This window comes from Halyomorpha halys, unplaced genomic scaffold (assembly GCF_000696795.3).
Source record: "Halyomorpha halys isolate HHAL.00 unplaced genomic scaffold, Hhal_1.1 Scaffold1552.1, whole genome shotgun sequence".
NCBI classification, from domain to species: domain Eukaryota; kingdom Metazoa; phylum Arthropoda; class Insecta; order Hemiptera; family Pentatomidae; genus Halyomorpha; species Halyomorpha halys.
In genome coordinates this window covers 133,113-149,525 of record NW_027115643.1, presented here as the reverse complement: position 1 = coordinate 149,525, position 16,413 = coordinate 133,113, and the positions used below count along the sequence as shown (strand labels likewise).

Sequence of the window (16,413 nt, the reverse complement as noted above, 5' to 3'; positions counted from 1 at the left end):
GTTGATTCGTAAAAGGATTAAATAGAATTTAACTATCAAAAATGAATATGGTACATTAACACCATTATACTGAATTATGTTTAAAAAAAAAAAAAATAAGAAGATACTTGTGATTATAACTCATGACATGGTGAAAAATCTGGCGAGACAAGAATAAAGGTTAGTCATAGATATTCCAGTTGAGATATACGTAAGTGACAAGGTTAAAAGTAATAGTTATCAGAGTGGATATTAAATAAACGAATTTGCCGTACGCCAGGGGGTGAGGAGGAGTGGGGGTGGCCCTGGAGGGGAGGTGCGGGTATAAAAGACCCGCTCTCTGGTAGGGGCGACATCAGCAGTCTCACGATCCTCAGGCTCCTTAGCCGCTTACAGCAGCTCTTCTGTAGTAGTCCCAGAAGAAGGGAACAATTTCACATTGTCTTCAGCCCTTGTCCGGGACTTAGACAGTTATTCACGCAAACAGAGGTGGAGAGAAGTGCTCGAAAGTCTTTTCAACTTAAAAGAAGTTTCGACAAAAAAGAACATCAAGATGATGGCCGTAGCCGCAGCCCAGAAGAACAGGGAGATGTTCGCCATTAAGAAGTCTTACAGCATTGAGGTACATAAAACCATTTATATATTATTTTAAATATGAAATCGTAACTTAAAAAGAATCCATAATCTTAGAATGTTGATGGAACATAAAAAAATATCTTTATACATATTAGAATTATTTATTTAATAGTTTTTAAAGATATAAGTATATTATTTATATTTTATATTACAATAATAATTATTCATTCTACAGTATATCATTTCCATAGTTGGCATATTTATTTATATATATGTATTTTTTTTAAAAATACGAATACAATTTAAATCTCAACATACCATATTCAACACTGTCCATTTTTCAAATATAATCTTAGATTATTACATATTCAAGGGAACTTGAAAAACTAAGTCCTGTAGAGAGGGTGGTGGTGCGTTTTGGGTCTGCCTACCCAGCGCCGCGCCCAAAGCTCTCCAATCCCGCAGCTATTTTACTGTTTTTAACAGAACACATCTAGCCCGTGGCCTTCACTCTTTACTCCGTTGATGTTTCTTTGAAATAATAAATACATTCAAAAGCAAACAGGTCAGAACGGGGAAAACATTTTTCTAACTTTCCATAAATTCATTTCATTTGTTTTACCAATGAAACCTAATTGCTTTCGTAATTTTTAACAGTCGATAATAATTCATTACATGAACAAACGAAATAAGTAACTAATCAATTTTTTTATTAGAATGAATAAATAATCTCTACACATAGTCAATCTGAAAAATTATTTTCACATAAATACATTTAAGTATCCATTAAAAATCGACAGAACTATGCACGTTCTCAAAATAATCATAAATAAATATATAACCATTCAAGAGTAATAGGTTCAGCAACTAATAAATGAAAGTCAAGGCTTGTCTAAAATAGGCGTGGCTAGCGAAGTGAATGTTGGCCAATCGAGAGCTTAGGTATAAAACCAAGATTTTTTTTAATTGAAACTCCCGATCTCAAATGTACAAGGACGCTTATTCTCATTCGGGGTCATCTACCGAACTCTTTTTCCGCATTCTGGCCAAGTCGTCTGATGAACAAATTCACTCACAGTCCATTACATAATACGGTTTTTGATTTCTTAAATGCGTCACAGAGTTCATAAAGTAACTAAACATATAATCAATATGATATAACATGAGATATAATTGCTACATAATGCATAAGATAAATAAATTGCTTCCAAGGGTTCATTTTAACGATCAAGAGAAATATTTTATAATGATACAAATTAATTTTCTTTTTTATTAAAGTTCTATATTTGAGGACTTCTTTATCTGTTTGGAAGAGTCATTATTTTAAAATATTTAAATTTTGAAATAAACTGATTCAATTTTATATGTAGAACTTTAATAAGTCAAAATATCCTTTACTTCTGAGAACTTTATGTATTAACGTTTGATAGAAAACTCAAATAAAAAATAAAATAAAGCATCGTTCTAGAGACTTCTTGAAGTCAGAAAAAAAATACCTTGGCATCGTGCAAAACGATTGTGGAGACGGGATATCTCCAGAATAATGCATTAGATTTTTCAAAAAATTAAAATAGTATCAAAATTGTATTATTGATTTTTTCGAACATGCGAGGTACCCTAGCTGAATATAAAAAATAATTCATTACAACTTTTGCTATCACTCAATGTTTTGCTTTGACTTTCTGATAACACAATTTTTTGTTTTTAATGTTATATTATACAGTAGAGTTCCATTTTTCGCAAATCGAATAATAAACATCAGGGGAAAATATATTTGTACTAATATATATTAATAACCGAGCACCAATTTATTACAACACTCAAACCTGACCAACCAAGGTTACCTACGAAATAAGTAGAGAAGTATTTATAGTTATATAACGCAATCGTTAAACCGAATTATCACCGCGATTTATTAACACAAATAAGAGGTGAAACCCTATTTGCATAGTTTCACCTATGAAAAATTTAAATTTCGTGTATTGTCTTCGTTTCTTTAGCAACAGATAAATTCAAACATTACATGCTTATAGAGAATGCAGCCGGTCTTGAGCAATTATGAAAAGTAACAATAGTACACAGCTGCACTGCATTGCACTACTTACCTTGAACAGCAAGTTTTTGCCCCGTGATGTAATACGTAACGTCCTTGCTTCTTTGTCTCTCTGTCCTTTAATCATACTTCTTTAAGGAGATGCAAAAGGCACGTCTTGTCCGAGGTTTCTTCCTTTTCTTCCAGATGAAGACAAAAAATTATACGTGCGTTTGAAATTAAAAATGAAGGGTGTTAAATAGGTATTTCCTAAATAAGACATACAGATTATCGAAAGATTTATATTTCAAAACTTGAAACTCCCAAATTTTGAAGGATGCTGAAGTTTCAACATTCCTCTGTCGTATTACTTGTGCTGAGATTTCTTGCTCGTATATCGAAGCTGAGATTTCTTTAAAATTTATTCTTCGACTTTTGTGGCCATAACACCGGTATATTAAAAATCATGACTAAACACCAACATTGACTGGTGGACATGGAGTGGTGGCTTGTATTGACAGCCGTTGGAGCTGTCCGATACAGGGTCCGAGGATTGTCCGTGCTCGCCTTCAAAACAACGGTCACCACGTACCTTCATTACTCCTCTTCTAAGCTAGACCACTTCTGATAGAGGAATAAAATTATTCATCTTTATTGAAAATCTCTTGTCTTGTGTTGTTTAATCTTTACCATTATAATAAAAATATATATATTTTTCATTCAAATTTAAATATCTTCTGTAGATAGAGGTATTATTAATTATTAAAATCTCAATTAATAAAATTAATGATGTTCTTATCAAAATTATAACGACAACCATTTGTTCTTTTCGCCAAAGAATTGTGTAATGTATCACACGGAAAATTTGTCAATTTTATGAATTAACACGAAATATGTTTTAAAAAATTAAATTAAATAAAAATCAGCAATTAATTATAATAAAACTGTAGCACAGTTACTAATGTTCACATATAATCGTAAATAACAGAAAAATGGCACACCTCTCAAATGTGAAGTATAAACAGCTATTATGGGGATTTTCTCTACGGCTCTTCTCAACTTATTTCTTCTCAGGTATAAGAATATTATTTTATATAAAGGGTCTAGCTAAAAAACTCACATTTCCCATTTCAGTATATTTTATAATTAACATGTAAAAATTCTAATTTCAATAAAACAAGGTTTATTAACAATATTGGTCATTTTAATAACATTTATTAAAAGAAAAAAAATTCAAATTAGCCTTGGTCAGTTTTGAAATAAGAGGTAAAACGGTATAATAAATGTAAATATATCAGGTTATTTTTATCGTCGTTATTTGCTCCTATTAATAACTTAGCTAAGAAAAAATGGTTTAATTCATTATTTTTTTTAATTCAGGTTTCTGAGCAGATATGATTAATCGCTATCCTATGACACTTTTTCGCTATTAACACATTTAAATGGTGTGGTCGGGTAAGCGACTAGAAAAACCGGTTAGTTAATCATACCGCGATTGTACACGACACGCGATATAATTTATTTTTTAATATCCCTTTCTACGGTATGTCAAGGTCTGCTAACGGTCTGAAGGATCGTGTGAGGATCACTGCATGGGAAAGTGTATGCGATCAAGGACCCTACCACGACCTGCACTTTTCTATGTTAATAATGTAATAGTAAGTTAAAACAGCTGTGTTACTTTTGAAAGTATAGTGACTCTCCTGGTAGCGATTTGATGAAGAGCACAGATAAAAGCTAAAACAACAACATTAACGAGCTACAAACTAATCATTTGCAACACCAAGCAAATTAATTTATTTAATTTTGGATAATATGATGGATGCCAGGTTATGTTAAATTTAGACCGAATATATAGACCGAATATAGCCGAACGGGAGTCCATTAAATCAGAACGGCTTACACTAAGATGATGGGTCCACGGGGGGAGATAAATCTCATAAGTCCTTCAGCTGTTTCCACCTGCGCCCCACTACCCTTCATTTCATTCTCATCCTATGTTCCTTTACATTTCCCCCAAGAGAACCCATTTCATTAATAATATAATTGTTATTCACAGAATGGGTACCCAGCCAGGAGGCGATCCTTGGTAGATGACGCTCGCTTCGAAAGCGTTGTAGTGAAGCAGACTAAGCAGAGCGTTCTCGAAGAGGCTAGGCTCCGCACCAATGGTGAGTCTTAGTTGCTTGTTTTTGTTCTTTACTAAGTAGCTATGTTATTTTTTTATTTTGCTATTTTACTTTGATGAGCACGAAGCATGATGTTATTTTAATTTCTAGAAAATGCTGAACCCATTACTCAACTGGCTCAACACAACAAGCAAGGTACTTTTTTTAAATTTTTACTTTTATTTTTATTTATTTTATTTTTATTTTGGTAATTTCATTTTATTTTATTTTATTTTGACTTAGATGAAATCAAAAAACCCGTTGAAATCAAGGAACAACCCAGTGAACACAAACGCGCAGGTGTGTATCATTGTTTTACCCTTGATTAGTTACTTGAATCTAGTGCATTGGTTTTATTTGTTTTTTATTTTTCCTTTTTCTTTCCTCCCTTATCAGAAATAGACGAAGAGAACAAGGAAAATGTCTGTGAAAATGTTCGAGCACCTTCAGCCCCTACTAAATCAGGTAAGCCCTGCATTCGATTTGTCTATTTAAATAATTTTTCTTTTTATCGCCTTTGAAAATTAAAAGAAATAAATAAAATGTGGGGAGGGTAAGAGAAGGCTGGAAGAAGAGGCGACGTCGAAAGGGTTGGAGCTCTTTGAGGAGTCACCCCAGCAATTTCCGGACTCTTCATTGTCCCATCTCCGAGGCAATTTGTCCATTGACCCGTGACCACTTAGCCCCAGGCTAACAGCTCACTTATTCCTCAGATTTTGCATTCTCTTGACAACTCTATGGCTTTAGTTACTGCATTGTCGGATTTTAAATTATTTTTCAAATATTCAATAATCAAAAATTAAAGAACTATTTGAGAAATCTGTCACATTTCAACATGTCTTAATGTTTTAATTATATGTTTGAAACGAAATAGAAATTCACCAAACTTCTTTGGTAAATAATGGATATTGATAGAGTGTCGTACTTTCAGACGCAGGATTGACTGAGGAGGAAGTCATCCTGAACAATGCAGCCAGCGAAAGCAAGGATGCAGCTGATTCCGTGCAAAGAGCCGCTCTTGTTGTCAAACTTCGTGAGGGCATTGGCTCTTTGGCCAGGATCCTTAAGACCGTCGAAGTTAATAAGGGAACCATAGTTCACCTGGAGTCAAGGCCTTCTAAGGTGAGCGGTGTCCAATTTGACGTCTTAATCAAAGTGGACATGTCTCGCCAGAACCTTCTCCTGTTGATCAAGACTTTGAGACAGAGTTCATCACTTGAAGGAATCACTCTCCTCGCTGATAACTCAATCAATATCAAGAGTAAGTATTTTGTAAATTTTAAGATTAACCTATCTCGTTAACGATAACCTTCTAATTTTTAAAAATATCAACAGACCCATGGTTTCCAAAACACGCCAGGGAACTTGACAACTGCAACCATCTCATGACCAAATACGAGCCAGAATTGGACATGAATCATCCTGGATTTGCTGACAAAGTATACAGGGAAAGGCGAAGGGTCATCGCCAACATTGCTTTCGACTATAAATAGTAAGTTTTTTCACAATATTTAAATATGAAAAGTAAGTCCACATACAATATCAAATAAGACTGTACTAATTGTAATTTTTTTATGAACAGTGGTGACCCAATCCCAAAGATCGATTACACCCCAGAGGAGACCTCAACCTGGACAGCTGTCTTCAACACTGTCATGGAACTGATGCCAAAGCACTTCTGCAAGGAATACCAACTAGCTTTTTCCAAACTTCAGAATGATGGAATCTTCCGTCCTGACAAAATCCCACAATTAGAAGATATGTCTGCCTTCCTCAAGAAGCACACTGGATTTACCCTAAGGCCTGCTGCTGGTCTCTTGACAGCAAGAGACTTCTTGGCAAGTCTTGCTTTCAGGGTCTTCCAGAGTACCCAATACGTCAGGCATACAACAACACCATTCCACACTCCAGAGCCGTAAGTATATTAAAGCTAAAATAATACTCACATTAAATGCACTGTTTATTTTTCATTCGAAAAAAGAGGAATTTCATTTAATTAAAGTCTTTTGAAAATACAAAAGTTAACGTTACTTATAATCTTTCAAAATTTTTGCTTAAATTGACTCAATAAGATAAGTTGTGATAAAGCTGATGGAATTGACTGGGTAAGCAAACTGAAGCGAATAGTTGAGGAAGATGAGCCAGGGAAATGGGGGAGGTGAGTTGCCACAAAGTGAGTTAAAGAGCCGCGATAGACGACTAATGGTCTCCTTATGATAGCTCGCCTGCCGACGACCTTAACTCACTTATGGCCTCCATTCAGCCCATCGCACCTTTTCTCATTTCCCTTCCTTTAGCTATTTAATCAAATTCATTAGTCTAATTAAAGCACTCCCACTTTCCATTCACTCTCAGAAATTCTCTACTCAGCTTTTATTATATATTAAATGAATTATAACACATTTCGTTTGACCTCTTCATTTCTCAAATTAGAAATATCAGAAACCTTTAAATGTAGCTACATTACTGCTTAAAAATTATAATCTATTCCATGACTAATAAGTATATTAAATATTTCATCTTAATTTCCAGTGATTGCATTCACGAACTTCTGGGACACATGCCACTGCTTGCCGATCCAAGCTTTGCGCTATTTTCTCAGGAAATAGGACTCGCCTCACTTGGCGCTTCCGACGAGGAAATTGAAAAACTTTCTACTGTAAGTATAACAATTTCTTTCTATGAAAATAAATTTAAATAATCTTTTGCTGCTTCAATATTAAGGGCTGAAGATTACAAAAAAGTTTAAAAAGATATTATACCACGATACTTTTCCTCTATTAATTAACGGGGTACAAAACATATCATATATTATTTTAGATATGAAATATAAATCATCATAAATTGGTTTCATAGAATGTTTATTACAAAATATTCTTTGATTAATTAAATTGAAACCTTATATTATATTAGTAGAAACCTTATTGTTATATTAGTTTGAAAAATTATTTTTTAGTCAACAAGTTTTTTAATTAAGAATTGATTGTTATTAAAAATTGTGCTAATTAGATTCACGATCATAATAGATAAAGCTAATGTGATATTTATGATGACATCAGGTATACTGGTTCACTGTTGAGTTCGGACTCTGCAAGGAGCACGGCAAGGTTAAGGCTTATGGAGCTGGACTCCTGTCAAGCTATGGTGAACTGCTTCATGCCGTTTCTGACAAACCAGAACACAGGCCATTCGAACCATCAACCACTGCTATACAGCCGTACCAAGATCAGGAATACCAGCCAATCTACTTCGTAGCTGAAAGCTTCGAAGACGCTAAGGAGAAATTCAGGTATGTGATGATGAACTTCTTCTAAATGATTGATATAAACTTATTTTTCAATAAATAATGTATTTTAATAACTGAACCTTTACAGGCGCTGGGTGTCAACCATGTCCCGACCCTTCGAAGTTCGCTTCAACCCACACACCGAGACTGTTGAAGTTTTGGACTCAGTTGACAGACTTGACAACCTTGTTAACCAAATGAATCTCGAAATGCAACACCTCACCATCGCTCTTACCAAACTCAGGACAACCTTTGGTTAAGCGACTTCATCCTATCAAATTACCCTAAAATTTTCAAATGTATCAAAATCTCTTAGGATATTGTATATTTTGAAAACCTAAGTTTATTTTATAGTAAATACTTATATATATTTATGATGTAAATAGAAAAAAAAATGGAAAACAATTATTTATAAACTTGAAAAGACAAAAAAAAATATGACCTGTACACCATATGTGTTTATTTCAAGCGTGATTGTGTTGTAATAAGTATTATATATATCTTTTACGAACAGTATTATTATAATTCCATTAAACGTGATATTACAATGTATGATAAAGCTACAGTATCAGATAAAATCTATTACTAGTATTGATGTTTTAAAATGAAATCTATTTAACTTAAAGTTCCTCTCTTCAGATATGTGTTAGAAATTATTAAGTGAATAATGGAAATATTTTTGAAAAATTTGGTTCTTTTATCAAATTTGTAAATTATATTTATGGTAGATATTGTAGTACATGTATTTATTTTATTCAGTAGAGATGCTTCTATGATAAATGTACTTAGCTCAATGTAGACTATACAACTTAGAACTTTACTCTTAATTTAATCATTTTCTTTTTTGGCACAGTTGTGCTGAGCCTGTATACCTATGCTGTGAGACTAATAAATATAATGGCACAAAATTAAAAAACGTTTTTATTATTTCATTATACCCTAACTACTAAATTACCATTATAACTATCATATTTATTTATTTATTCATTTATTTTCTAATATTTTATTTTTTCTTCCTCAATGTAGAACTCAACTATTCCAAGCTTTTTTAATTCATATATATATATAACCAAATAAAGTGTTTTAAGAAATACAAATTTATATATATACATAGGCAAAACCAAAGTATGTTTTGAAAAAATTAATATTTTAAAAATAAGAAGTCATTGAAAAGGGCAACAAATTAGTATGAATCAATATAACAAAAACTTTTGTTAATTAGTCCACATCTCAGTAAATTGTGTATCAATTCCAATAAGAAGCTTATTCATTAATTTAGAAACTTATACATATATACAAATCATTTCTCTAACTTTTCATTAAAATTCTAATTTTAAAAATTTATACAGAATTAGTATCCAAACTTAAATGCATCAAAATGTTACGACTTAAAAAATATTTATATAAATAGTAACCATTTGCTTATTGATTTTAGAGTTTGCTTCTAGCATTTTTTATAATGGTTTCAAAAGTCTATTAGTAACTGTTTTTGTTATTACTTCACAATTTTATTAATTTATACAGCAGAGGAAGCAGTTGAACAAATAAAAATTAAATTAAAAAATAAACCTAAAAAAAAATATTTCAGAAGGTTTTAAATAATAAATGATTTCTATATAAATTATTAAAAAAATTAATTTTAAATTTATTAATTGGAAACTGCAAGTCTATTTTGACTATTACAGCACTTACTAGACAAAAAAAAAATTAATTAAGATTGTCCACTGAAACAAAGACACAATAAGTAAATGTACTGTGTGATTGTTAAAGTACTTAACAAAACCATGCATATTGCGATAAGAGTTCTAATATTTCCAATTCAGAAAATTGTAGCTTTCAATTTCCACCTGGAGTAATTAATATTTATTTATCATCAGTCTCGACAAATGAATATTGGACACTTTCATTCTGGTTAGGATGAAAAGGCAATAGTTGCCACTAGACCCAATTGGTTATTAGTTCCTTTCACCATTATTAATACCAGAGTCTGTGAGACTCTTATCAAATAAAAAAAAAAAAAAAAATTAAGCAATTTTATCTGTTTCTCGTTCAATTTAGCTATCAGAAATTTTCGGCTATCATCATTTGTATGAGGAGTAATTAAAGTATTAAAAAGAATATTAATATGCATACTGGTACGGGTATTTGGTGGGAGGAACAAGTCACAAGTGGGAGAAGAACAAGTGGGCCTAGAGGTCCTTTTTCCCCTGGTGGCTACCTGAGTTGGGAGTGACCTGACTAACCAAGGTGGGAGTGTCAAGATTCATTTCTCGGGACCGCCGAAAAATAAATATTAACTGCCCCAGGTGGAAATCGAACCCACAATGTTTTGAACCGTGCACCCTGGGACCCCCAACCTGCACGGCCGTCATGTCCCTACAATAAACCTATGTGTATTTTGAAAAAAATAAGAAATAAAATGTTAAATAAATAATAAAATATATATTAGGTAATGATATTTGAAAGAATAGCTATTGATATTTACAATTTTAAAGAGTTTCAAATGTATAAGATTGTGTGAATGTTTTATTATTTTATTTTTTATTAATTGGGCACATAACAATAATACTTATTGCCTTTAAGTAAGATAGATTGTAAAGCTTATAATTCATAACCCAGTATGTCTTTAACTTTAGCATCTACTAACCTATATGTCTCCTTAAATAACATCACATCATACCAGAATGAACACTTCCATAAATCATTTAAGTCAAACACCCTTGAAATATACATGATGCCTATGAAATCAAAATAAAAAACACTAAAAGAAGAGCTGTAATGATTTATAATTAATTGCTAATTATAATTATTGCTTCCTAAAGCATACTTAAAAAAAAGTATTTAATAGAATTCTTAAAATACATTTTCATTATTTATATACATAAAAAAATATTTATTAAATTAAATTATAATACAGGTATATGTTATATTGTTTACCATATTTTCTGAAAATTATTGTAGTTTCATTCATATATTTTTAGCACATGTAATCCAGATGTCAATGCAATTGAAACTGTAGTATGTTATTATTGTATACCAAGTCTACCCTCCATTCCTTTTATGAGTAAAAGCAACCGCTGTTCATCAAGTATTTATACTAACTATATAAAATCAGCTACCAAAATGAAAAAAATTATAAACAAATAAGTTAAATTTTTCTTCACAAATTTATGATTATTATAGACTATAAGAGAGCTGTTGTATTCCTTCTAGGCTACTAACTAATGAAGAAGTTCAATAACTCTCTGAATAGGCAGTTTTTAGCTATAACAGATTTTCTCAAGGAAAATTAATATTTACTTATTAACTATTGATTTCATTTTAGATTCTATTAATTATGAAGAATATTCAATATATCATGAATATTCAATGTTCAGAATTTTGGGCAGTTGAGTGTGATCTTGAAAAAATCACCTCCTTGATTAACCATTGTTCTAAAAACAGTGCTTCCTACAAAGTATAGAATCCATGATCCTTCATGGCTCCTATCAGTTCAAATTATTACAATTAATATGATGGAATATTATCTTTATTTTCAGATGAGGTCGTGTCCGGGCAAGCCTCTATAAACCAATATCTTCCAATTTTAACAAAAGATGTAGTGCTTATTTTGATAATTTTAATACAAATTATTGTGATTATATGGATGCGATGCTTCAAAAGGAGAAAAAATAAGTACATAAAAGAATATATTAAAAATAAAGAGGAATTGAGATCCAAAAAAATGAAAGGTTTGTTGGATAAAAGTATAATTTCATTGAAATATAGAAAAAATTATCTCTTGATGACTTTCTAATTTTAATACAAATAATTAGTTATCAATAAAATGAATATTTCAATCACTAAGATATTTATATATTTAATTTTTATATGCCACATTAGTTTAATTTAAAAATCTAGAATTTTCCAATTTTAAACTATTAGTTTTCAATAATTGCCAAAACGGAATTGAGGATATTACAGTAATTCACAAAAATAAATATTTCCTACATTATTTTTGAGGAGAACTGTAGCTATAACCTCACTTAATTCTTTTACATTAATATTTTATGTAAGAAACTTACAATATTTAAAAAATAATAATTTGTTTATGTGTATATAAATAAATATTTTCTATTTAAAATTGTGAGATGTCATCCGAGAGCCAGAGAACAAAAATTGAAGTAAGTTAAATATTTTGGAGAGCTTTAAATTAACAATATTTACAAGAATAGACAATTGCTGAAATCAATATACAAGTATACTTAAAGCCAAATAAAACATATTTGATAAACAAATTCGAGTTGATTTTTTATTACCTCAAAGAAATATGAAGTTCTTGTATGGTAAACCATTTAATCAACAAAATAATTAGGACATTATAACATCATACATAATCTCATACTATATTATTGCTAAGTATGGAATATTTCAGCTGCAGTTCATTTTTATAGATTTGGTATTGAGTGGGTTAAATCATATATGCTCATTAATTTGTTGTGAAAATAGATGAACAATTTTTATAGTGTCACGTAAGCTAAATATATTTTCTAATGTCAGTAACTAATCTAAGTGGTTGTGTTTGGCTCTGGTAGGTCTCTATGTTATAAAATATTTTAGTGTAAAGATTTTAGATGTGACCAGAAACGTTCAAAGATATCTGTTCAAAATGATAAATAGATCTAACAAAAATGTTAAATTCATGGATAAGGCAACATAAGTTCAACAAATATTTAGAAAATAATTAGTTATTATTGGAGGTAATTATTACTATACACACTTATGACCTACTAAAGTAATGCTTATGATTATTGCCTAAATCACCATAGGAAATAATGAAATATAATATTTTTAGAAGAAATATGTTTAGAACTCCAGGCGCTGAAAAAATTACACTATAATATCTACAGAAGCATTCTGAGAATGGACATAAAGATAAGAAAACTAATTCAGGTGAAACTGTTTTATCTTTGATTTCTTTATTTATTTTTTCAATAAATTACTAGTTACTTATGAATTGTCTATGTTTTGTGTACCTATCAATACATGCAGATCTAATTTTATTTACATAGCTACATACTGTTCTTTTAAATAAATGTAAAGAATACTAAAATTATCCAATATTCTGTAATTTTCTTTAGATTTCTTCAAAGCCTCGGTGACATAAGTAGGCTTGATTTTATAATCTTGATAACTGTAAATAGTCATTGATTAAATGTGAAATATATGAAAATAATAAAAAATCCTAACATTTATATATATATATATTGATATTGTAATACTAATTATATTGTTTGATCATCATATATAAGGTTTTTCGAGAGCTTACAGGGACTTTTTATGTATCAACTGAAGTCCATCTACCATCCAATCCTTTAAAACTTCCATCTATGTTGTCATTTCTCATGCATTTATATTGAATACCACTCAGATTAGAAATAATAAAGTAATACTATGTAGAGACATTTACACTAAGATAAGAACTGAATACATAAGATCCTATAATGCTATGAAACCATACTATGGGAAATTAATAAAAAATAATAATGGACACTGATCACTAAACTAATAAATTGATGGTAATTTATTAATAAAATACACATGGCTAAACTATCAATAGATAAAAATAAAGGATTGCCAGTGAAGGGTGAACTATAGTTAGTTCATTCAAGTCCAAACTGATAAATGTCCAAAGACAGATCATCTAAATCAAATAAAATGGTACATTTTACCCTTTTTTTGCTACATTTTTGCTTGTCTATAAATTTTATAGTAATATGAAAATCAGCTTTTTTGCATTTTATAAATATGATATTATTGAATCAAATATATCACGATTTAAAAAAATAAAATATTTTATTTAATACACATATTAACTATGTAAAATAAAACTATAAATAATATTGAAAAGGTTCAACTAACATGTATAGTATAATATGAATAGTTGAAGATGGAGTTGTTGTAGTTTATGGATAAGAATTAGAGAACAGAATTTCAGATTGAATTTAAAACCTTTATGTAGCCCCAATTAGGGAGTGTAAGTCAGGAATAGTGATAATTAACTTTTTCTGTACAATGGGAGGAAGGTGTATGCCAATTTAGCAGGTAAATCATGCAGAAAAAAAATTAAAAAATTCAACCTTCAATAACCAGAGTTAAATCAGCATAAGTTGTTTTTTTAGAAGGTATGTCTACAAGATTGCTGTCAATACACTTACCTTAAATTTAAAACTACCTTGCATTTGATTGAATATAATTAATTTTATCATGAATTTACATTTCATTTTTTTTTCTATAAAATGTATTCAATAATGTTTATAATTTACAGACGAAACATCGGCTTATTTCTAGATGGAACAGACATAAAAAAAAAATCAAATCATATGATGTAATGAAATCTGCAGAAACCTTTCAAGCAACCGAGTTAGCACATATTTTTAATCACTTGCAAGACATTGATGAAATTCTCAACCAAACCAGAGATAAGACAGCTATAAAAACAACTAGTGCATAGTTTATGGATATGAAATATTTTAATTCAGTTCATAATAAATGAGTATAATAACAAAGTTGGAAAATATAAAAATTCTTTTGCATAATTTGTTAAATCTCTATTGTTAAAGGGATGTTAAATCAGAAATCGAGAAAGACTGGCCTAGTGGTCCTTTTTGCCAACCCCTGGCGACTTCGACCCCGACGGCGAAATTTCCAACGAGTACTAACCGATGTGGGAATGACAAAAGTCAGTTTACGTGACTGCTGAGAAATAAATACTACTGCTCCAGATGAGAATCAAACCCACAACATTCCGAACCGAGAGCTCTGGGACGCACATCCCAATGCGCACGGCCATGGCGTTACTAAATGTCTTGCATATGTAGTTGACACTAATTTTTAAGGAAAGTTCAGTAGTCGACAGGATATTGCTGGATTCTAAAAATGAGACTTTAGCAGGAAGAACAAAAAATATGAAAACACTAAAAAATGTAAATTATTTACGGCACAAACGTATTGTAAACTAATAATATGATAGGAGAAGATGATCGGGGGTGTGGTCAGCAAAGAAACAACATAAATAAACGAACCAATATTTATTTATGCCGACGTTTCGACCTGATTTTCAGGTCTTCATCAGGGCTATAAAAACAAAAAGACAACAACCATCACTTAGAGAGAAAAAAGTTGATTAATTCTCTCTAAATGATGGTTGTTGTCTTTTTGTTTTAATAGCCCTGATGAAGATCTGAAAATCAGGTCGAACATAAATAAATATTTTTTTGTTTATTTATGTTGTTTCTTTGCTGACCGCACCCCCCTCCCCCGATCATCTTCACCAATCAGTAATCTACGGTCAACTATCTACACCTCATTAATAATATGATATATTTCTCTGAACCCATGAATCCTGTAGTTTCCATCCTAACCTCAAATATATTTGTACTAAACACTTGGCACATCTCGAAACCAGAACAAAATGTCAATATATTTTTAATTCAATTTTTTGCATTCTAGGCATTTTAATAATTTTAATTTTTTTTTTTTTTAAGTCCTAGTTTATAAGTGTTTCAACAAGGATTGCCTCAACAAGTCAGCGCAGAGATCCAAGCGCTTCAATCCAACCTATTAGTAATAACAAGAGCCCAAGAGGAGAAAAAATGCAGTTATTTCACCCCAATTTTAGATTAATCTAATGAAAACTATGTAGTTTTCATTAAAGTAATAAAAAATTAGGGTGAAATAACTGCCTTTTTTCTATACTATAAATATACATATATTTACTAGTCAAAATTGATGAGTCTGCCAAGTATAGGTAGGAGGAATAAAAAATGGCGAAAAAAATTCATTGTGTGTAAAAAAAACAAACCACCCAGAGAAGGACTGTTTCTTTCGTGAAAACAAAACATCAACTGTTTCTTTTATTATTAACACACATAATTTTGATCCAAATATACACTCTATATTTATTTTCAGAAATCCCTTAACGTTTCGGTCCTTTGGCCATTTTCAAGGAGACAACTTATAAAAATTTTTGTATTTATATAAATTACATTATTTCCTCAACAACATACTAATATTTTTGACAATACCTTAAATATTGATGTCATATTCTTTTAAAAAAAATTCTGCAGGCTAATTGACCATGTCATATCTTTAAAATAAATTAAATATTAAAATAATATCACAACAGTTCCAAACAATGTTTTTAAACTAAATAATTCAAAAACACTATCCAAAATTATAGTCTCAAAACATTTATTTCATTCACACGTCCAACGTTTCGGCTGATTCGGCCATCTTCAGGGACAATCTCAAATTACTATGAGACATATCATCCAACCCTTTAACAAAACTCCATACAGGCCATTCTGCCCAGGTCAAAACATTAATATCTA

At 30.6% G+C, this 16,413-nt stretch overlaps 1 protein-coding gene and 2 long non-coding RNA genes across 3 annotated transcripts in view; 2 read left to right on the top strand and 1 right to left on the bottom strand.

Annotated features, from left to right (window-relative positions):
• The first annotated feature begins 325 nt into the window (after nucleotides 1-325).
• Nucleotides 326-8,957, top strand: ple (tyrosine hydroxylase ple). Its single transcript, XM_014435270.3, has 11 exons — nucleotides 326-601; nucleotides 4,647-4,758; nucleotides 4,867-4,911; nucleotides 4,999-5,055; nucleotides 5,152-5,220; nucleotides 5,687-6,016; nucleotides 6,091-6,247; nucleotides 6,338-6,670; nucleotides 7,288-7,414; nucleotides 7,815-8,044; nucleotides 8,130-8,957. Exons 1-11 carry the CDS (start codon nucleotides 533-535, stop codon nucleotides 8,299-8,301), a joined length of 1,701 nt encoding a protein of 566 aa, XP_014290756.1. The 5' UTR covers nucleotides 326-532; the 3' UTR covers nucleotides 8,302-8,957.
• A 2,057-nt stretch (nucleotides 8,958-11,014) lies between these two features.
• On the top strand, nucleotides 11,015-14,571 carry LOC106690020 (uncharacterized). Its single transcript, XR_001344526.2, has 4 exons — nucleotides 11,015-11,129; nucleotides 11,581-11,772; nucleotides 12,876-12,973; nucleotides 14,349-14,571. It is a non-coding gene; the product is annotated as an uncharacterized lncRNA (long non-coding RNA).
• LOC106690019 (uncharacterized) overlaps nucleotides 12,995-16,413 on the bottom strand; it is a 7,261-nt gene continuing 3,842 nt past the window's right edge. The window contains exon 3 of the long non-coding RNA XR_001344525.2: nucleotides 12,995-13,214. This is a non-coding gene — a long non-coding RNA (uncharacterized lncRNA). The remainder of the gene's footprint in view (nucleotides 13,215-16,413) is intronic.